Below are 24,418 nucleotides of genomic sequence, written 5' to 3'. Positions count from 1 at the left end.
TAAAACCAAAACTATATGCCACCACCCTTCTCCATCTCAGCTTTTGACTTGATGATTACTTCTTCACATAGATTTTCGTTGAATAATGCATGGCACCTTTGGATAGTAATCAGTTATATGTTTGGTAATATCAATGAATAAAGGCAGATGTACTTTGAGGATGAAAATAGAATGACATCTTTTTCTTGGCTTTGCAATGGGCTTTGTGAGATTTTGTTTGTGCTAGCATTAGCAACTGGTGGCCTATGGCATACAGCAGACTGGGGTAAGTCTGCCCCAGCCTGTCAACTGGTCCCAGGTGACCAGCAATGTGCACCCCTTGCTGGTGCACTTCGGGTAAAGGTTGCAGCGAGATGCAAGACTGCCAAAGCTTGTCACAGCTCGAGTGCAGCCTCAAAAAATATGTATATATATAGTAAAATAAAATATAAAATATAATTGTGTTTTTATTCGACTGTTATGAAGATTGCGTAGGGCTGAAAAGAAAAATATACATATAATACATGTTGGTTATATTTGTCTTGTTGATTACGCCCTATGCAAGTTGGCAACCGACCACTACCCGGTAAAACGTACATAACTCCCTCGTTATAAGGAGTTTTTACGAACGGTTTGTGGCATATGAAAGCTGACGAAAATGTGCATGTTCAGTAGAAAATGAGCTTAAGTCTCAGTCTATGTGGAGAATGGTGACTGTTGTAGCAACAATGCATATTTTTGCTTAACCGGGTCCCAAACCGAGTACAGACCAGTTAAGCTATGCAAAGTATAAATTATCTACATTAATGCATGAATGTAAATGTTTAGTTAGCATGCAAATATAACCTGTAGTGTTATGAAAATGAATGTTTTAAATTCCTAATAAGCATGACATTAGATAAATTATTATTGCATGCTCATGATTGAATAAACACTACTATTGAATTGCATATGCATGTGCATTGTAGTGTGGCATGTGACTATGTGTGAATGCATGTTATTAATCATGTTCAATGCCTATGAATGAATGCATAAGTGAAAGTGAATGTGTTACAATTATCATGCATGACATGAAAGCGTTGTTGACATTGAATCATGCATCTATGTACCCAAACTGGAGGCACGAATCTTACTGATAGATTCATTATGTGTATGTGCATGAAAGCAGTAGAATTAATGTAATTGAAAGATTAAGTTTTGAACATTAATTTTATTGAGGCTTACAATGAGAGAGTAAGTGGTACATCAGGTTCCGTGGAACAAGTTTCTGAGCACGAAAGGTTGTTCCTCCTCAACCACGGAGAGAAGCCTCCACATTAGCCGCGGGGTGGCAGATTAAGGAACTCATGAGTGAAGTCTGATGCATCAAGTTGGAGGTGTTGGGAGCACTCTTTCGACTGGGTCATCCCACACCCGGGACTAGTGAAAGGTGTTCGACTAAGGTTAAGCCATAACTTGTTTGAATATACCCCTCCTGAGTTGTGGTCCTGATCTGTGTTAGTACCCATAAGGCTAAGAAGTAAAACCTTAAATGTTTGTGCATTTATATAGTCATGGCATGCATCACGTAAAAAAAAACTTAAATAAAGGCAATTAAAGTCACTCATACATGAAAATGTTATCATATATTCATCGGTAAGTGCATGCATTATTTATCTGCTCATGCATAAGATTGTTAATTATTTTTTAATCTTATTCTTGTTATATAATTGTGATATCATGCATACCTAAAATGGATACTTGCTTGAATTAATATGTGAATTTATTGAGATATGTTCATGTATACTTGTTTTGGTTTACCTGTGTTGGTATTCCCTACCAAGCTTTCACGAGGTGAAATATGATGTATAGCTACGGAGTGGATGAGTGATACTAGGACGGTGTCGAAAGCCAATCTTTTTCTTTTTGGAGGTAGTTTTGAAAAAATATTTATTGTTATTTTGGATTGAAAATACTTTGATATGAATTTTAAATTTATTGGAACTGAATTAAATTTTAGCAGTGAATGTTATTCACATTTTAATTTAATTATGATGATTGTTTGTTAAAAGAAAAAGGTTGTTTTCGCTGATTTAAAAAAAATAGTGAAATTTTTTGAGGTTAAAATTTTGGGGTGTTACAATTGATATCAAAGCCTAAGGTTAAATCTTTGGGAACTCTATTTTTGTAGAATGTCAGAGTTTAATTGTTTTAAAATAAGTGAATTTTTGGTCCATGGCACTTCCAGTACTCCAGCAACGCTCTGTAAGTATTTTTTATTTTTGTTTAAATTTTTTTGTATAATATTGTTTAATCGTTGCCCTAATATATGGTGTGGGCAGCTCGTCTTAATGGCATGCATGTTAATGATGATTTTATGTTGAATCAATCCATACAAAATCATGTTTATATAGATTATTTATAAAAAACAAGAATTAAATGTGTTATTGGTGTGAAAAGCATGCTGGAATGAGTTAACCAGATGCAGCCCTAATGGAAAATCAGTCATGAAAGGAGCTGATTAGTTTAAGAAAGGTTTTAGTCTCTAAAATCATCTTTTACCAAAATCTTTTTTGAAGGATTGCTTGATTTAATTGATTTTGTTCGTAGAAATCAATATAGATGTTCTTAATGCATGTATAAGTTAAATTTATTCATGTTCAGCATGTTACAGTATAGATTCGTGTTGGATTTAATGATTAACGTGTTGTATTAAATCAAAAAAGCATGAAAAGCATGTTTAAGATGTATTTTTATGCTAAACATAAATTATTTAGGGTTTTTAATCAAGAAAGCATGCAGTCTTGTTTTCATGGGTACGGACACCTTTCAAGAACTTTATCGTACGCACAAACGGTAAACCCTGAAATTCCCATATTATAGAAGGACGTTTCAGATATATAGAGGAAGTCCCAAAAAAAAATTTTGCATCATTCGAGGTTCGAATGAGAAAATACGGCCTCCAGAAATTGAAACAGAATTTATGTCCCAACAAAAATTATGTATATGACTGCACTGTCTTGTGGATTTTATTTCTCTTAATTTGTACAACGGTTATGCCTAAAAACTTTATGTATGTTAGATTACATGTTAATGAACTTCCAATAAAAATCTGATGCACAAATTCATTACTATCTGTGAGTTAAAAATTATGAAAGTTAGCTCTGAAACCTGAAATTTTTTTAAGCACAGCCTGTCCAAGAACCTGAATAGGCTGTGGTCCATGATTTAATTCATAACTGGGATGGAGTTTGGACCTGATCTCTATGGTTGATTGTTCCAGATATGTCCATCTATCTACAATAAATTTTACAATATTTTTCTTATTCTATAAAATTATTGAATTGATGCTTCTTCGGAGAGATTGAACCAGATAGGTTTGTTCGATGAACATAAAACCAGTTTCGGTAAATTATTTATTTCTCCCTGTTTCGGACTCTGGTTGAGGCAAGTTTTGTGGCTATGTTTAGTTAACACATCCATGCACCTACTATAAAAATTTTAGATTTTGACTCAGTGCAATCTAACCATGATAGAACTTATACGGACCGATAAAATTCAGTTTCTATCGCTTCGAGTTGGAACTCTTGTGATACATGTGTCCTGATTATGAAAGATGACCAGTTGGACATGTCTTGGTTCCAGAACTGAATCAGATGGATACACTAATGATTATAGACATGAGAGTGCTTTCAATGATGAAGCTATTGGGTTACAAAACCCTATTGATATGCTAACTTATAATTACGTGTTCAATTTCCATATGATTGTAAATTACGATGTGATGCGTGTCGAATGTATACATGCTTGGGCCCAGATTGGTGGTCATCAACCCTGAGAGTGGTTAGCTGGATTGATGCATCTATGGCAATTCACTGAATAAATAATATGTTGAGGAACTATTCTCAAGAGGACAATCTCTGTGAGGACTTGCATGTCTAAGACCAGGTAAATCCGGATAGGACGATCCTTGTGAGGATGTACAGGTCCAAGACCAGGTAGTCTCGTGAAGACGATCCCTGTGAGGGTGTACACGTCCAAGACCAGGTCAATCCGTTTAAGATGATCCCTGTGAGGATGATCACGTTCAAGACCAGGTAATCTGAAGGGAACTTGTTTTCAAGATACGGTGAATCTCTGAGGATGAACACTGAAAGTAAATTTTGATATTTGCACAGTTAAATGAATTTATGACCTCTTTATGTGCTTACACAAGTATTGATCTTTGAGGATAAATTATTTGATCGGAGTGCACAGTGGAAGCGTGATGAACTATGGTTTAATGATAATTAAATTTCGTGAACAAAATTTCTTTGAGAGGGGTAGAATGTAACACCTGTGAATTTTGTATATTTTAACTTTTAAATTCAAACGAAATTCAAATTAAATTTGGGTTAAAATTAGGTTAAATTCAAGTGAAATTCAAGAGTTCTTATTGAACTAGGACTCTAGTTAGATTCGTTATAAGCCATAGATCTCGTAGAAGATCCAATTTGGCGATTTTGGATTTGGGTTAGTTCGAAAAATGCTTTTTTCAAAATGGACCGACACTATTTTAGGTTTTTAAACTTGGATTGGATCCCGAATATTCTAATAATTGGATCCCCGATGTTCTAATGTTGGGTATTCTAATAAACAAACCTTAATGTGAATTTGGATTTATTTTGGATTTAAATTGGTATATTGGACCCATAGGGTGGGACGCTCCGAACAATGTCATTGTTGTTTTGACAAAAATTCCGGTCGATCAGTGGCGCTTACCTATTAAATCAGAGTCGACCTTGACATTCCTCGTCTCGAGGGCATCAAGATCAACTATCTATACGCCCGAATTGGTGGTGATATAAGTGTTCTATAGTCAACTAAAGTTCATGCTTAATTGTAGGTCAAAAATCAGCATTTTCGGCATTGACTAACTTTTTCGGATGATCCGTGCATGTACAATTAAATCTAAAACCATCACGACGATCTATGTTTTGAGGGCTATCAAATCGACTGTTTAAACGTCAAATTTTGTTGAGTCTTTGGGTCTGTAAGCCTCCCAGAAGGTTGCCCTATTACTAGAGTCCTACCTAAATGGGAACTCTCTCGAAAAGAGGTTATTATAAAGGAAACCTCTCTCCCTCTATCCTCAATTTCAACTCTCTACCATCTTCTTCCTTCTCCTATTCACACCTTTAGGGCTTTGTTTGTGTATGTGTGGCTGCCATTAAAACAACATTAAGAAGGTGGAGCTTTCTTCAACGTTTTATTATCTTCTTCAATGACTTAGCTTCTTCTCCAAACTGGTTTTTGAGGTAGGGTTTTACATGGCTTGTTTGTGTGCATGGTCTTAAGGATGCCATACATAGGGGATGTTCCAGATCTAATGATGATATGAACATCAACCATGGAACACCATGGACATGTGTGATTAGTTTTTGAAAGGATTTCCAAGAGTTGTGATGTTTCTTAGAAAATGTTTTTTGAGGAAAAGCCTCAAAAACCCACTATTTCTTATGTATCAATTTTTTTGTGATTCCATGTAACGACCCCAACTCACACCTCTTGAAAATGAAATTTTTTTTTAAAAAACCATTACGGAAATCTTTCTAGAGACCCGAGGCCTTTACAGTTTCACTCCTAGTTGAATAACCAAACACACCACAAGGAAATCTTATATTTATCACCTCAAACCATAGCAACTCGTTATTTATTTATTTTGAAAGACAGTGTTTAAACAATAATTGCAAGAGACATATCAGAGTTATTTAAATGACATAAAAATAAATAAAGAAAAACTGAGTCATGATGTCCCTCTGTAAACTGTCTAGCAAAAGTGTAACACTCGTAGCTCTCTCAGAAGCTAGTCGCTTCACTGATCCCCTACGGCTGTAAAAAAACCACAGAAGTAGGGTGTCAGAATCTAAGAAATTCTACGTACGAATCTTTATAATGAAATAAATGAGCATAAAGAATACAGGTAGGATTTCATGCAATAATTTAGAAGAATGCATTTATGACAATTACATAATTCAATTAAGCATTCCTGCAACAGAGAAAATTTATTAAGCATGAAAGAACATCAATCAATAACAGAGATCACAATTTAATTAAGCAAGACATTTAACATGCATTAAAAATTAAACATCATGCATCCAGCAACATGTAATAATTAAGAGAACAGGTAAAATATGCATGATCTAATGCATAGCAGGTGTTGAGAATAGGTGGTTCTTTGTTTAAGTTCTTTTATATTAGAGGTTTTCTGAAATTTTGTCATCATAAGGACTTAGATGTAATTTCTCTTTTTGCCTCTCTCTATTTAATATAGAGAGAAGCCCTAATCACTTGAGTTAACGAGTTCTATTCTTGCAGTCGTCTCTCTCTCTCTCTTTCCTCTCTCTCTCTCTTTCCTCTCTCTCTCTCTCTCTTCCTCTCTCTCTCTCTCTCTCTACCTAGGGTTCGGGGCATCTCTTATCTTCTTGAACATGGTATCAGAGCCAGCGATCTCAGGAGCGTGATCGATCTGCAACGATCTCAGGAGCGTGATCTACACCAAACATCAAGTACTCGAACCAGGTGTGGATTAAAATTTTTTTTGAGATCTGATGACAGATCTGGCCTAGATCCGTTATCAGACCTAAAGAGCATCGTGGGAGTGAGCCCTCAGGTCTGGCAGTCGTAACCCTTTTCTCTTGAGTTTCACATGCCGTGACTTCTGGGTGTGGCAGCTAATAACAGATCCTAACTTCGTATGGCTATGTGTGATCGAGATATGCTGCCATGATGTGTTTATCGTGTCCCTATCGTGATTGCTTTTATCCTTTGAAGAAATGAACTTCCTGTTTGTGGTTGTCGTGATTTACAGCATTTGTCAATATGATTTCAGCCTCTGTCGTGATTTCAGCATCTGCCGTGATTCTTCATGTTGTCGTTATTTTTTTCTGTCGTGATTGCAACTGTGGTCATGACTTCAACATCTGTCGTGATTTCAGTATCTGTCGTGATTCTTCATGCTGTCGTTATTGGTTTTTACATGTTGTCGTGATTAGTTTCAGCATCAAAAGTTCTGTAGTGGAAACAGCAAGCTTGTTTTCTCTGCTGTGTTGAAAATTATCATGTTTATGTGAAAAAAAAATTTGTTGTCGAGGGAGTCTGTGTTGAGCATAGATGTTGGTCATTGGTTCTGGCTGATGCATGATTGTCATGTGTGTGGGTTGCTGTTCAAGATTCATGTGTGTGGGCTGCTGTCCACTACTGTCGTGAAAATTGCAGGATTGATTCCTACGGTGCTGGGAAAATATTTTTTTGTGACCTGTTGTTCCTTAATGTCGTGGTTTCTTTTTGTGAACAGCTGCTGGGTTGCTTGAAATTTGTCCAGATTTTTTATCTCTGCTGAAACAGAAATATTTTTTTAGTATGGCTGAAACTTCAAAATTTGATTTCAAATTGGAACATATTGGGGAGTATAAGGCTTTTGCCAACCCCTTCTCGTATGGCTCTTCCGTAAGGTTGAATGAAACCAACTATGTCAGGTATGATTATGATGTCGGTATCTGGACATCGTTGCAAACATATTCTGTTGGAAGGCGAACCCACTGAGAAATTGGGAAAATATGTTACTTGGGATGAAGATAATGACATAGTTATGTCATGGATCATGAATAGTGTCGAACCCCATATTGCAGATGGATTGATCTACTATAATACAGCCAAACTGATGTGGGACAATCTTCGTGATACATACTCACAAGAAACGAATGTGAGTCGTATCCTGCAAGTCGAACAGGAAATATATAACTTGCAACAGGGAGATCAGACCTTGGCCCAGTACTATGCCTCTGTAAAAGCTGTGTTTGAAAGACTTAATGCCCACAGGCCTCTTTGTTGCTCGAAGCAAAAGGATCATCAAGAACAAACCATGGTTGATCGTTTTCTTACAGGTCTTCAGATTTTTTTGTTGCAAAAGTTCAAATGTTGACTGGATCATATGTTCCCACTCTTGCTGATGCTTACAATCGTCTGAGTAGACTTGCGATCTCTCTACCACAATCTCAGCCTGTGACTCAGTCATCTGCTCTTGTTGTCCCATCTAGTTATGGGCGTGGAAATATTCAGAATATCAGAGGACGTGGACGTGGTATGGGAGGCAGAGGAAAGCTTCAATATACATTCTGTGGAAAATCTGGACATTTAGAATATCGTTGCTGGGATAAGCATGGTCGGCCAACCTCTTCTTCATCAAAGTCATATACTCCTAAAGCAAATGTTACTACTATCAAGGCAACAAATGTATAAGAGAATATCACTGCAAATGAAAGTAGTATCACCCTTAGTCGTGTGGAATATGATGAGTTGATCGCTCTTCGACCTTTGAGTTCCACCCCTCCTGTCGCTGGTGTTGCCTATTCAACCGGAAATCATCTTCATCCGACTGATAGTAAGTGAGTTATTGACTCTGGTGCATCCAGACATTTGTGTGGAAATTCACGTGTTTTTTCAGATCTAAAGGATATTAAGGCTCAGCTTGGAGTCTCATTAGCCGATGGGAGCTCCTCCCCGGTTGTTGGTCAGGGAAATATTTTTATATCCTCCTCATTACAGTTGAAAAATGCTCTTCATGCTCCAAATTTTCCTCAAAGTTTACTTTCTGTTAGTTGCCTTATAAAAGAACAAAACTGTAGAGTAATATTTGATCCAATGGGTTGTCATTTTCAGGATTTGCTGACGGGGAAGAAAATTGGTGGAGGCTATGAAGAAAATGGAATTTACTACCTACATCATCCAATGGGTTCTGTTCATGCTGCAGTGGAACATTCATTCAGTCTTGTTCAGTGGCATCGTCGTCTTGGTCATCCTTCATTGTCAAAGCTTCGGTCGGTCTTTCCTCAGATTCCTTCCACCATATCATTTCAGTGTGAAGCATGTCAGTTGGGCAAGCATCATCGAAGTTCGTTCCCTTCGAGTCAGAGTCAGTCTAGTAATAAAGTTTTTGAACTTCTTCATGCAGATGTATGGGGTCCTAGTAAGATTCCTACTAGGACTCAGTGTCGTTATTATCTTGTTATTGTTGATGATTTCTCATAGTTATCATGGGTATTTTTAATAAAAGAACAATCTGAAGTTCCTAGTCTTATCAAATCCCTAATTCTTGAAATAAAAACTCAGTTTGAATCTATTGTCAATATTGTTCGCACTGATAATGCTCTCGAGTTTAAATCAAAAAGTCTGTTACAATTTTACCAAGATCATGGCATCCAACCCCAAACTTCTGGTGCCTATTCATCTCAACAAAATGGGGCGGCTGAGCGAAAACATCGGCACCTCCTTGATGTTGTCAGGACCATTATGATTCAATCCAATGTTCCTGCGTTATACTGGGGTGATGCGATTACCACTGCTTGCTATCTGATCAACCGCATGTCTTCATCTTCTGTGGGTGATCAAATTCCATTACATATCCTAAAACCTGATGCCCCACTTTTTTCTTTCTCACCAAAAATCTTTGGATGTATTTGTTTTGTACACAAACTTGGCCCTCACCGTGATAAATTAGCCGCTCAAGCTACAAAATGCATATTTATCGGTTATCAAAAAAATCAAAAGGGCTATCGATGTTATGATTCTATTTCTCGCCGAGAGTATGTCAGTGCAGATGTATCTTTCCTGGAATCCTCTCCATATTACTCTAGTTCTGGTTCTCCGCTGCAGGTTGATCCAGCTGAGTCTTTTCCATTACCTATACCTCTTTTTCCTTTAGAATCTATGCCCTCATTACCGAACCAAACTTCATCATCTTCCAGATTTAATAATCCTCCATTGGTATATGTGCGTAGAGTTCCACTTTCGCAAGAGCCTTCATCTTCTTCTTCTCCTGAGGTAAGTTCTACTGACAATAGTGATCTTCAGGATGATGATAACAGGCCTATTGCTCTACGAAAGGGGACAACACAATGTACCTTATATCCCATATCTCATTTTGTCTCCCATGCCAGAATTGGACATCAGATGAAGTCTTTTATTTCAGCCTTGTATGCTGAAACTATTCCTCTGAACTATCAACAGGCAACACTTGATAATCGCTGGAAGCTGGCTATGCAAGAAGAAATGACAGCTTTAGTCTCTCAGCATACCTGAGATCTAGTTGATTCCCCAGCAGATGCTGACATTGTTGGATGTAAATGGGTATATACAATAAAGTACAAATCTGATGGTTCTATTGAAAGGTACAAGGCCAGATTAGTCGCCAAAGGGTATACTCAGACATATGGAATTGACTTCTTTGAAACTTTTTCTCCTGTTGCACGGATGGGTACCATCTGTCTTGTTCTCTCAGTAGCTGTTCAGCATGGTTGGAGCTTGTGCCAAATAGATGTGAAAAATGCATTTTTATATGGGGATCTATCTGAGACCGTTTACATGCAACAACCTCCAGGCTTCGAGGTTGAAGGAGAGTGTCAGAAGGTGTGTAGATTGAGAAAGGCGATTTATGGCTTGAAACAAAGTCCTCGTGCATGGTTTCAAAAGTTGTTTGAAGTAATGTCAAGCTTTGGCTTTAATAGATCAGCAACAGATCATACTCTTTTTATAAAGAAAACTAGCTCAGGCATAGTTGTTATGGTGGTATATGTGGATGACATCATTCTTACAGGAGATGATGTGAAAGCTATTGAAGCCACAAAGGCTCATCTTCAAAAACACTTTGTTACAAAAGACCTTGATTCACTCAGGTATTTTCTGGGTATAGAAGTTGCTAGGAGCCGTGAAGGGATGGTTTTGTCTCAACGGAAGTATGTTCTTGACTTATTAAAGAAAACGGGCATGTTGGGAGCTAAACCAGCAAATATTCCCATGGACCATAAAGTTCAGTTGTTTCAAGAAGGGTCAAAATCAGTTGATAGCAAAAGCTATCGCTCCCTAGTAGGGAAGTTATTATATGTAACTGTGACCAGGCCGGATATTGCTTTAGCAGTAAGCAAAGTTAGTCAGTTTATGGACAAACCAACTGAGATACATTGGAATGCAGTCATAATGATTCTCAGATATCTAAAATCATCTCCTGGAAAAGGGTTATTATTCAGGAAAGGTGGAACTCTGGAGATAGTAGCCTATTCTGATGCTGACTATGCTGGATCTGTAGTAGATAGAAAATCTACCACAGGATTTTGTGTGTTTTTGGGAGACAACTTGATTTCATGGAGAAGTAAGAAACAAAATGTGGTTTTCAGGTCGAGTGCAGAATCAGAATATCGGGCTATGGCCCAAACAGTTGCTGAATTGATGTGGGTTTGCACTGTTCTTCATGATCTCCAGGTGAAGGTTCCCTCTCCAATGACCATGATGTGCGATAACAAAGCGGCAACATATATAGCAAGCAATCCTGTCTTTCATGAGAGAACAAAGCACATTGAGGTTGATTGTCACTATCTAAGAGATATGATTCAAGTTGGTCATATCACTACCAAATACCTAAAGTCGGAAGACCAAGTTACAGATATGTTTACAAAGCCTCTTGCTAGGCCAAAATTTTCAAAATGTTGTGACAAGCTGAGCATGATTGATATCTATGCTCCAGCTTGAGGGGGAGTGTTGAGAATAGGTGGTTCTTTGTTTAAGTTCTTTTATATTAGAGGTTTTCTGAAATTTTGTCATCATAAGGACTTAGATGTAATTTCTCTTTTTACCTCTCTCTATTTAATATAGAGAGAAGCCCTAATCACTTGAGTTAACGAGTTCTATTCTTGCAGCCGTCTCTCCCTCTCTTCCCTCTCTCTCTCTCTCTACCTAGGGTTCAGGGCATCTCTTCTCTTCTTGAACAGCAGGGATATGCATGATTATTTTGAATGCATGATCATTTTATTATCTTTCATTAGTGTTTTCTTTTTCATATGCATGCCCTTATTAAATGCACACAATTTAAAGTTCCTCTTTTTAATTACTGTTGCCCGCGGATACACCAAACAGGTAAAATTTCTCGAGGTCAAGTAGGGTTCTCAGGGTAACTTAGCACACAAGTTGTATTTTATTACTGGGTTTCAAACTTAGCCCTCGACCGAATCAACTTCGGAACATTAGACCTCCACATCTAATGCCGAGACACTAAGGACCTCCACATCCAATAGTGTCACTTTCTTGGTATACCAAAACAACAGTTGTGTCAAACGCACAACCCCAGGTAAAGTGACAGACTCTTCCTAAAACCATGGCCAAGAGAAAGAACCTCAATATCGGGTTCAGGAGTAATAAGTAAAGCACACAGAGTTTTTGTATCCTCGTGGTCTTCCAAAACTGAATCTCTAAGATTCTCATTCTTCCGATGAGAGATCTCAAACCGTATATTACACTGTTCTTATTCATTATCTTTTTATTAAAAACCAATTATTAAGTTTTACAATTCAGCATGCAAAAGCTCGCATCTACCCCTACGAGAACCATCACAGGACTAACGCCCTTGGAAAAGCATAGAACAATGCAATACAATGCAATAAATGTGATTTTTGTGATGCATTTAAAAAGTAAATAAAGAAGAAGCGTCCAGTGCTCAAGGCTCCCTAGGCCTGCGATGATTCACTTGGATCATCGATGCACCATATGCAAAAATCATAACAATATGCAATATATGCAATGATACCAACATGTTTCCAAATGCACATTGATTCATACCAATTTAACAATATGCATGAGTTACCACATTCATATGCATGTGTTCACCATCCATGTACATGCTAAACACACATCGATTTCATGTATGCAGATGCACTGGAACAACTTTCACAATAGCATAATGTTTAAGGATGTCACATAAGTTCAAGCATGTGAAATCTTTCACTTTTAGCATTTAATACATCCACATAGGAATCATCATGCTTATTACTTTCAAATTCCAGATTCAACAAACACAAGGTGTTAAATATACACATTTTTTTTGAAGTAGGCCTATCGCCTTGCCGACCCCGTCGGCTAGAGGTTCGGGCCCTACTATGCCATGTACATGCTTTCATTTATTAAGTAAGCATGAGACACACTCCCACATAAGCACATATTGTAACATTCCACCTTTGAAGTTGTGTATACATGTGTCAGCCAATTTGCATTCAAAACAAAAGCAAGCAGGGGGAGCCAAGTAGGCATTCAAAACAAAATCTAGAAACTAGATCACATAACTAAACACACTTTTATTATATGTGCACTTGCTCTTGGAACTGCTTGCAATAACATATTGCTATAGCACATCATATTCAGTCCAAGCATATGAAACCAGGTTTCATCCTTAGCAAATAGCATGTAATCAGAATTAAAATACCTACAATTAAAGCAAATTGAAAGTTAACATACCTATAACTTTAGAATTCCAGGTTTAAGCCAACACTAAGTCTAAAAAAAAAAACTCTTTTAAACCCCTCTTGTATTTTATATATATATATATATATATATATATATATATATATATTTTTTTTTTTTTTTTTTTTTTTTTTTTTTTTTTTGCTTTGGAAGGCACCCGCCTGCTCGGCTGGGCCCAAAAAGGGTCAACAGGCCTGGTAGGGAGGCCTGTCAGCACCCGTATGGTGTTATCCCTGTCCAGCCAAGTCTGGCCAGAGAAAAATAAAAAAAGATTAAACAAGAATATTATTTTTATAGCCCCCTGCCCAGCCGAGCCCACTCGGCTGGGCCCAGCAGACTTGGCAGGCCTGGCAAGCCAAGCCTGTCAGCCTGCTGGCCAGGTCTGGCCAGCTCGGCCAGCCGGACCGAGCTGCTGTCCAGACCGTTGGCCCAAGCAAAAAAAAAAAAATCAAAAGGACCACATGCCCAGCCAATCTGCTGGGCCTGGCATAGTCTGTCAGCAGACTCAGCACTTACCAAGGGCTGACAGACCTGCCCCCCTTACCCAGCCAACTGGCTGGGTGTGACCTGCTAGGTTTTACACAACCGAACCCCACCCGGCTAGGCTGCCATCCAGGTCAACACAGCGGAAATATAAACCCTATGTTTCCTACGTGCGAAAACACTCTCGTAGCTTCTAAGAATGCATACGTTAAGAATTTACACAGGTTCCCCTGGATTTTCATACAGGAACAACTTCATATCACCAGTATGCATCTAAAACACTTATTTAATGGCTAAAAATACATGCATATGCAGCAACAACTTGTACAGTAACGATAGATGCATACATATGGAATATTTTATCACATGTTTTTTAGGAATCTAACAGTCCATCACATGGACCATCTTAAGGAAATCGATATCCATTGAAAATCGGCTCTAAAGGAACACTCGTACAGCAAATAAAAATTCTGGTTTAGCTTGTTCAGAAATTTATTTGTTGGAAGGAGGAATAAAGCCAAAAAAGAAATGAATCTATGGGAGAGGATTCATAATCCCTCTTTCATATATTTTAGAGTGATCATATAGATCTACTCTTTTATCATGGTTTTAGATCATGGTATAGCATGAGAATCAAATCGATATTCGATTTCTCACTTATAACAAAAGAGAAGACCCGTACCTTTGCGTGGATCGAGAAAAAAAAACAGAATAAATGGTGAAAAATATCGGTTGGGCTGGAGAAGAAGGCTCCTCCTTCTTCCTCTCTTTCCTCTCTCTCTCTCTCTCATTTCCTCTTTCTTTCTCTTTTCCTTTCTTTTTTTTCTCTTTAAATAATGAGTGGGAGAGGGGGTGACGCCCCCCCTTCTCAAGCCCTCTCTAAGAGAGTTTCCAAAAAGATGGAAACTCTCTCGCTCCCTCTAATTTCCTAATTTTTTTGAAACTCTAAAAAAAAGTTCACTTTTCTTTTCTTAAAGCTTCGAACCCTTCTAAAACTCTCTCTTAACCTCTCTTAGGTAACAATAGGGACTCTTTTAGAGAGTCCCACATATCCCAAAAATAAAAATTCGGAATTGATATTATTTAATTATTAATTAATTAAAAATATCTAAAAACTTTCAAAAATAACCAAATTAACCCTAAAGGCTTCTTAACCTTAATAAACCCCAAATTAAGGCCTTATATTGAATTTAAAGCTGGAAAAACGTTGGGCTTGGATTTGGATCTGGATCCAAGATCCAAACCCATACCCAAAACAAAAATTGGAGCGAGACCTGGATCAACTCCAGATTTGAGTAGGACCTAAATAGAACTCAAATCCATAAAAAATCGGATCCTAGGCCTTGGATCCAATCTGATCCAACTCCGGATCCATTTCGACAAACTGCTAAATTTTCAGAAAAACGCAAATTTCGGGCAAACCGGAACTCAAATTCAGAAAAACAAAATATCGTTGCGCTCAGAATTCTGAGACGCATCCAACGATATATTACACAACTACCAAATTCTGAATTTCACCCAAAAATAACCTGAATTTCGCTTGAATTTAAAGGTAAAAAATAAAACTCTTTATCTCGCTTCGATTGGATTGTTACGACCTTGTCGATGGAACCCGGGCCAAGCCCAGACTCAAAGACATCAGTCTAAAAATCAAGCCTCAAACGATTTTTCTCCCAGACTTAGCCAAATTTTTAAAAATCTCATGAAATGACTAAGTACGAAAATACGCGATATTACATTCTAGCATGATTTGTGATGGTTCTTGCAAGTTAAATCAGTGTTTGATCTGAATGATATGAATCTAAAATGATTTTGTAGTGTTCTAATAGATCTACATGGATTTTGAGAAAAACGTTTTTGAAGAACCCTAAAAAAAATAATACAAGATTTCGATCTACGAGCAAAATATGATAATTTTGGTCTTAGGTTTAATCAGAGAGGATCATGTTGAATTTAGAAAGCATATTGAATTTAGAAAGCATATGAATTAATTTGTTTATGCAAAAACCAAAATAAAAAGGTCTATAATGGTGTTCGATTAAATAAACATGCCCTGCGGAGAACGTTTTTGGTGTTTGATCCTTATTTTGGGAAAAGTTTGGTATGTATTGTATAAATCATTCAAAAGTTTTATTTAAAGAATATATTTAGCATGATCTATCAATTATTTATGTGCATTTAATGTGTTTATGCACGTCTGAAATATGAATACGTAAATAAGGTTGTGTAAGCTTTTCAATTAGGGTTTATGAAAGCTTTTTTCAGAAATACGGGTTTGCATGATTCTTATTTATGGATTTGTTTTCAGAATAGAGAAGATCCACTTATATGGCTTTGATACATGCTTCGTCACTGTGTTTAGTATGCATGTATATACTTTTCTTGAATTTTCATATAGTCAAATTCGTTTAGATGACTTTCTTGATTTGGTTCTTAATTTCAAGAAAACCTGATTTTTGTTTCTGTCCTGTTTGGGATCCGACCACACTCAATGTTAAATTTGTCGCTCTCAAACCAAGAACTCAAAATTCACCAAAAATTAGTATGTTATTCTAGACAAAATTTTGAAGATCGGGGAAGAAAAATCGGGCCAAACTGACTTGTGGTTGGGGAGATATGATCTCTGCAATATCAGTATGTTTTTTTGCCCTGATAGGAAAGGAAAACGACCTATCCGACTTTGTTGGAATTGTTTCTCTTAATTTGTTCATGATCCATGATCTAGATTTTTATAGCTCTGATACCAATTATAACACTCCAAAATTTTAACCCGAAAAAAAAATTCACAACTAGTTGTTGATGATGGGATTTCTGTGTTGACCAGTCACGGTCAACCAAACATATCATGAATCACATTCACCACTAACTAAGCTGACCATAGTTCTTTGATCCAGATAAGGGAAAGAGCAAAATCGCTTGGACGCCCTCTCTTGTCGAGGAAAACAAAGAGTTTCATGATCCAGGAGTTGCAGGAGTTGCAGCAAGACACTTTTAAGGCCAATGAAATGTGAGATTCTGAAAGATTATTAATTGCACAGCCTAACATGGTCTTTCCCAGAGGAACATCCACAATAGAGCCAGTGCACTTGACAAGAACCCCTTCTTTAATAGGGGTATCACTACCAAAGACAACAATACCTAGATTCAATGTTATTCCTTTCACACCACTTAAGGAAAGGGGTGTTAAGATATCTCTCACTTGTACAAACTGAATAATAAAAGTGCATCATAATCAAAAGATATGTCATAAGGATGGTTCTCAAGAATTTATCAGCAAGGGAATATGAAGAAACATTTTCAGAAATTTTTGTTTTCCTTACAAAAAATATCAGGATCATCAAAGGAGACCTTAAGCAGAAAACCAAGTGAAAAATAAACAAATGGAAAATAAATAGTTCTTGCAACAAGGTCAGGACAATGTTTCAGTACTATTATGATAATGTCATGAAAGCATCTGTGGTATAATATTTGGGGACAACACATACAAACATGAACGTCATAGAAAAGTAAAAATAGGACGCCTTCAAAACTACCAAATAATCTCCATAACCATGTCATGAAGAAAGTTGGAATCATACCACGATAGTAACAGCTTCCTTGACAACACCTGCAATTGTGACTGTCACTGCACTAGTTTCTGAAACAAGAATATACTCTGTTAAAACCTGCAAGGAAAGGAACTTCAATTAAAAACATGCAAAAAGCTTGGTACCAAAGAGGTGAAATGCAGGACTCATTCTTATAGATGAATTCTATCATAATATGTGCCTTCATACCCATGCAAGTCAAAATAAAATTGCCGAAACCCTCTAAAATCAAAAACCTACTTGAATTCAAATAATTCTGAAATCAAAAGCTACTTGCCATAAAAAATGCTAGACCACCTCCAAGAATCATCAGCAAGCAACTTCGAATAATATGCCATGAATCAGAAAAGTAATAGTTTTTCTTGAAGTTAATCCAAGGATCAAACAGTAATGAGAGTAGAGCAGTAGCAAATGCCATAACTGGTGTGACATAGCTCATTAAAGTGATAGGATTCTTCAATCCTGAACAACATACAAAAATGTAAGACCATTCATTTATGTCAGCTATACACATGCATACACAAGCTAAAGAGATTCTAGAGTTAGAAATCCAAGAGATAAAAAAGAGTGTTTACCATAAACTTCCCTCTTCAAGTTGTGGAATTTGTCGATTCAATGCACAAGCGGAAAATTTTGTAGGTTAGAGGCCAAGGAATAAAATACAGTAAATAAGCAAGTAATGATAACATAGTAGTTAATGATGCTAAAGTTCAGGAAGTAAGCACCAGCTAAGACATTGTCATTATCATGTTAAAAAAACAGAACAAGAAATAACAAATAACTTGCTATAAAATAAGTTACATGCTTCAGGAGACATACATAATACAGAACACATGCACATAATTCCTGCATTTTAATTTGGTCCAGAAGACAATGAGTTAGGGTATCTCACATTGATATTGTGAGGGTCTTCTACTAGAAACACTGAATTAGGAAATGTTGTCTGACGTATATCCAAACTAAGCACGGAAACATGGCCTAGTAAAGTGCATGTATATGTTATTTTCATTTCCTTCGTACCTATTAGATGCAATATGGTGAAACAAAACATTTGGTTCTTTGGGGCATTTTGACCATGTCTGTAGCGCCAGCCAGCCCACATTTCATGCATTTAGTTAGAAGATGATCTTTGGAGCATTTTAGTCATGCATCTAGACTTATGTGCTTGGGCCTATGCAATCATTAGCAAGAATCTTTCTTCTTGTAATTCCTTCTTGCCCTTTTTCCCTCGTCACATTCTCACTGTAAGTAGTTTGAAGTTTGAACACATACCCCTTGAATATTGGCAATAGAAATTTCAGGCATTCTATGTAAGAACCACAAATTTTACACTAAAACTTAAGAATTTTGTGGATTTGGGCCAGGATCCGTTATTGGACCCAAAAGAAAATTTCGGATATTAGAGTATTTTAGTAATATTATATAAATAAATATTTAAGGAATTAAATATTTCAAATCCTCGGTTCGGACCCAAGGGGATCCAACCCTTGGGTCCACTGTTGTTTAAGCGACCCGGACCCAAATCAAATTTGGGTCCAGCATTTCGGGTCGTGGTTCGGACCCGGACCCGATCCACCCCCTGTTAAAATTGAGAGGGGTTAATGAGGGGGGGGCAACCCGATATGGGTTGCCCGATAAAAAGCTTTGGGAGGGGAAACCCTCTCCCCTGAGTTATCGGGTGTTAGGGTTCAGCCGAACCCTAACACATAGGAGATGGGAGTTGGGGGTGCACACCGCAGCTGCCGGGAGGAGGAGGAGCTCCTTCCTTTTCGGGAGGCCACCCACCTACAAAGGAGGGACCCCGAACCTTTCCTTCACCCTCTCTCTCTGTCCCATTCTCTCTCTCTTCTCTCTCTAACCCTCGGATTCCCCTCCCCCGAGCTCGGCCTGCTGTTGAAGCCGTGTTAGGAGACGCAACCGACCTCCTCTCTCGTAGCTGCCGCAACAACTTCGCCGAAAAATGGTAGGTTTCCTGTGACTGTTTTTTTTTAGGTTAATCATGGGTTTGGGTGGAGTGTGGGTTGTCCAAAACCCAAATCAGTCGATTTGCAAGGGGAAAAATCTCTAGTGTTGGAGTTTTCTGTCAACCCCAAAACCGAAACCCCAAATTTACAATTTGGGGGTTTCAGATTTTTTTTACAGAGCGTGGTGCGTGTGGGGGGGGGGGGGGGTTGTACCAAAGGTGGTTCAAGTGATATCTTGAACTAAGGAATGATTCTGTGTTTAAATGTTGCGGCATCGTCCATCAAGATTCGGGTAGGTTGCTAGTTACCTGTTGGTTTTCGGAGTGTGGTGTGAATGTTTTTTTTTCTTTCTTGTCTTAGTAACTATATTAGCATCCGGTATGTATTTCATAAACTCCAAATCCCTGCATACAATATTGCACTCAATTAGTTGCATGAAACACGATAGTGCAAGATTCTTTTTGTCATTTTCCTGATATTAAGTTGTGGTGTAACCCGGGCAGCAGACAATTCACTAAATTAGGCACTTATTTTTATAGAGACCGGGTAAATTCAGGGTTTATGGCATATTATACTATTGTGCAGTTCTGGTGTGAGGTTCTTCTCAAAGCTAAATCGAATTTCTTGGTGTATAGGTTGTAGGGTAGCTAAATTATTAACAGTTTTTGTGCATTTGGCTGTATGGAATATGCTCCTTATTTGTTTTCCTATGTAACAAGACATGTTATTAAATACTTATTTATTCTTTAAGGTACAGTAAATGGCTAAGTAGATAGTTATTGTGCAGGCTGTATTCTAGTTGAGCTGAAATGTTAAATAACACTTGGTTCATATGGTTGAACTGCTAAAAAAATCAAATCTTGATAATGATTAATACAAATTAGGTTTATGAAAATCTTGTTTAACAGATCATATTTTTCTTATTCTGAAACATATATCATGCTTGTGTTGATTTATGCTGGCCGATTGGTACAGCTGTTGCCTTGTGATTATAAGTTGTCCATGTAAATTCTGACCACCCACTTGATCTTCTGGTTATTGCTCCATGTTGATGGTTTAGTCTGTAAAGCTATGATGAATCATCATAGTTTATGTTTGTCGGATGTTGATTACATCATTCTGTAAAGTTATGCTGAACTTAACATAGGTTATAATCAGCCTATGTTGATTAAATCATTATGTAAACCTGTGTTAAACAAAACATAATTTATGTGGACAGATGCTAATGGTTTCATCCTGTAAAATACAGCACGTTTATGCTGGCCGATTGACACTATTTCATTATGTAAACCCTAACTTGTCTAGGTAAATACCTGTTAGCCTATTTTTGTCTATGTATTATGTTGGGAGATATGGCATGCTTATGATAACTCATGTTCACTATTGAAGATACTGGTAGTTACTATGTTTGTGGAAAATTTTCATATTGAGACCCTACATGATAATAAATTATGCTGAGCATTCATAGAAGCTGTTACATATTAGATGTTGATTCCACACATAACTTGGTGTACGCTGCAATCTTTAGACATGTGCCCTGCCTAATGGGCAAGACAGATTGGATTACCCGATACGGGTTAAGTACCTAATGAAGGTGTGTGGTCTGGTTCAAGTTAGGGATGCATCCTGTCTTGGTTTTGGCCTTTGGGAGTTTCTCTCGGTCACTGGCCGCTCCCTTGGGATTTCAGTCACAGTTAGAATGTTCGGGTTAATAAAACAACCTTGAATAATATACCCCCGAACGTTCTCTTCTGTGATGGTTGCCTTGGCCCGTGTGTACCCGCGGGATAAGAAAAGATAAACATTTACTAGAACAGTTAGGTATCACTGTGTTGGAGTCATTAAAGAGACAATTGTTTATTTTTTTTTCATCATGCTGTATATGTGGTGCTTATGATAAAACAACATCCTAAACTGTGCACATATTAGTTAATTGAATTCATATTATGGAGGTTATATAGATGTTATTCATGTTAGCGTAAGTTCTGTTTTGATTGCGTAATACCTTGTTTAATTGTTGTAGTTGAGAAAAATGTTTTTTGTGCTTAAGTATAAACTGTTACATAATCTACCTTTCTATTTAGATATATGTCTATTATTGCTATTGCATCGAATTCCCTATTTGTTATGTATAGACTGAAATTCCAACACAACACCCACATCACACCTGACACATGATTTACTTGCAAGAATAATTACAGTTTTCCTACTTAGACGTGGTAGTCTAATTCCTATATTTTTTATCATTTTCAGGCTCAGGTTAGTTCAGGGGCGAAGCAGGATGAGGCGCTGACCATGGCTGGATTTATTTGTTCCCTGGCGGTCCTAATTGCTTTTTGATTGAAATTTTTGGTTTGAGACTGATGATGTGATAAACTCCCTTTGAATTCTATTATTATTGAAAAAAAAAATATTAATGGCGTGGTTTGCTTTTACCTTCCTGTATCGTTCTGAAATGCTTAACCCTTGAATCATTTGTTGGTTTAAAAGAAAAAAAAAATTGGGTTAAATTTCGGGGCGTTACATTCTAACTAGTCTTCTATGCTTCAAAATATAATCAAATGACGCAAATGCAATCTATGGAGACCAAATTGGATGACAGCAGATCCTCTGTGTGAGCATTTTCAAGATCCCTATAGCTGATTATAACAGATTTTCTGTATACAAAAAGCCACCTCATCAGTCATATTCAGTCGATAAAATGCTTGTTGCATGCACAGATTCGTGATTTCCTCATATTTCCCTATACAACATTGTGGTATTTTCCTACACATGATCATTACACTACCAGATAATTTGTAATAAGGCATCAGATTAATAGCCCATCCAAAGAACTTTTCTAGACTACTTAATTGACTTTTTTGAATAATGAGGTTGCTGCCAGTGTTATTCATTGCTCCACAACTTTAGTTCTATTGCATATGTGAAGCTTACATCTCCTGAACACAAGTCTCATTCATCTAGCCCTAGGCCAGCAACTTCTTGTTTATACATCATAGTACTTGGACAGTGATCAAGTTACTCAGTTTCAAAAAGATTCTGCTAAAAATCAAAGGGTGTGGTAACTGTAAAAATGTCTTCAAAGAGACAAAATGCATACAAGCACTAATTCCTCACAAGAGATGTGCACAAAGGTGTAATGAAATGGTGGTCTTCAACAAATGCACAAATAACTCACAAACAAGTGTCTATTGGAGACACTACAAGCATGACCCTTGAAAGGGTATAAAAGGAAGAACACTTGAAAAATAAATAATACTTTATTCATGAACAAAATGCTTAAGAAGCATGCTTGTTTACATTGAAGGGGTTCACCCCTATATATACAAAAAAGTTGAAGAGAGAGGAGAGCTCATTTTGAGCTCTCCAAAAGAGACGTTGAATTCCAACATCTCTTAATATAGCTGTTGGACTATAGTCCAACAGCATTTATTATATCCGTTGGACTACAGTCCAACAGCTATTTGCACAATCAAGTTCCAACAGGAACTTGACTGGATCAAATATCTAGTTTCTATTGAACTAGATGCTAAAAAAGAAAATAAAGAAAAATAATAAAAGAAAATATAATAATATTAAATAATATATATATATTATCGTTTACATTTTAACACTCCCCCTCAAACTTACGGTACAATGAGCGAAAGTTTGTCTAAGAGGAAGTGAAATCTAGGAGCAGCGAGAGGCTTGGTGAAGAAGTCTGCTAATTGATATTCTAATGTAACATATGGCAGATCAATGGTTCCATGTAAGTATTCCTCTCTGACATAGTGACAGTCCATCTCAATGTGTTTAGTGCGCTCATGAAATGTCTGGTTGCTTGCAATGTAGATCGCACTTTTGTTGTCACAGTACATCTTTGAAGCTTGCGTTGCTTTAGCTCCCATATCCGCTAGCAATCTTCTGAGCCAAACAACCTCCATAGTGGTGGTTGTCATGGCTCTGTATTCAGCTTCGGTGGAGGAAAAAGAGACTTTTTGCTGCTTCTTGCACCTCCACGAAATTAAGGTTTCACCTAAGAACACACAAAAACCAGTAGTTGAGTGTCTATTATTGGGATCACCTCCCCAGTCAGCATCAGTATATGCAATTAAATTTAATGAAGATGAAGCAGACAAGAAGAGTCCTCGTGAAAGAGAGGATTTTAAGTATCTAATAATACGCAAAATCGCTCCCATGTGCACAGAGGTGGGAGCATGCTGAAACTGACTGACTGTATGAACCGCATGAGTTATATCTGGCCTAGTAATGGAAAGATAAGAAAGAGCTCCAACAAGCTGTCTATAAGGAGTAGGATCATCAAGAAGTTCTCCATCATTAATTTTCATTTTAACATTGACAACTTCTGGAGTGTCTACTTTCTTATCATCTGTAATTCCAGACCTGGAAACGATATCAAGAGCAAATTTAGATTGAGATATCAAATACCCCCGAGGGGAATAAGCAACTTCAATGCCTAAAAAATATCTTAATAAACCTAAGTCAGTCATTTCAAAGTGAGTTTTAAGAAGAGATTTGATATTTGCAACTCCCTGTTTGTCGCCTCCGGTGATGATCATATCGTCCACATAGAGAAGAAGAATAATGATGCCTGCATCAGATTTTTTAACAAACAAAGCAGTGTCAGTTAAACAAGGTTGAAAACCAATATCAAACATAACATGACTAAATCAGTCATACCAGGCTTTTGGAGCCTGTTTAAGACCATAAAGAACTTTTTCTAGACGAAGAGCTTTACCCTTAGGGATACTAATACCAGGTGGGGCTTCCATGTATACTTCTTCAACGAGATTCTCATTCAGGAAAGCATTTTTGACATCTAATTGAAAGATAGGCCATGTTCTAATGGAGGCCAAGGCTATTAAAGTTCTAACAGTGGTCATACGGGTCACAGGAGCAAATGTTTCTTCATAATCGATGTCATACTCTTGGGCATATCCTTTTACTACTAAACGGGCCTTATATCTTTCCAGGGTCCCATCACTTTTGGTTTTGACTTTGTATACCCACCTACAACCTATAGGTTTCTTACCCGGAGGGATATCTTGTATCGTCCAAGTATTGGCCTTTTCTAGTGCATCCAATTCTATTTTCATGACTTCT

General features: G+C 37.3%; 1 protein-coding gene across 1 annotated transcript in view; it reads right to left on the bottom strand.

Moving 5' to 3' along the window:
- The window catches only part of LOC149814247 (putative sugar phosphate/phosphate translocator At1g06470), a 76,480-nt gene that overhangs the window by 17,835 nt on the left and 34,227 nt on the right, over positions 1–24,418 (bottom strand). The window contains exons 7-9 of the mRNA XM_089989359.1: positions 17,927–17,939; positions 17,629–17,813; positions 17,343–17,429 (exon numbers count right to left, since the gene is read on the bottom strand). Of these exons, the coding sequence (XP_089845485.1) occupies positions 17,343–17,429; positions 17,629–17,813; positions 17,927–17,939 (285 nt within the window). The remainder of the gene's footprint in view (positions 1–17,342; positions 17,430–17,628; positions 17,814–17,926; positions 17,940–24,418) is intronic.

The sequence above is a fragment of the Nuphar pumila genome, chromosome 15 (assembly GCF_984573655.1).
Source record: "Nuphar pumila chromosome 15, dmNupPumi1.hap1.1, whole genome shotgun sequence".
Classification (NCBI taxonomy): domain Eukaryota; kingdom Viridiplantae; phylum Streptophyta; class Magnoliopsida; order Nymphaeales; family Nymphaeaceae; genus Nuphar; species Nuphar pumila.
Note: the sequence above shows the minus strand (reverse complement) of the source record. Positions and strands in the feature narration are given on the sequence as shown.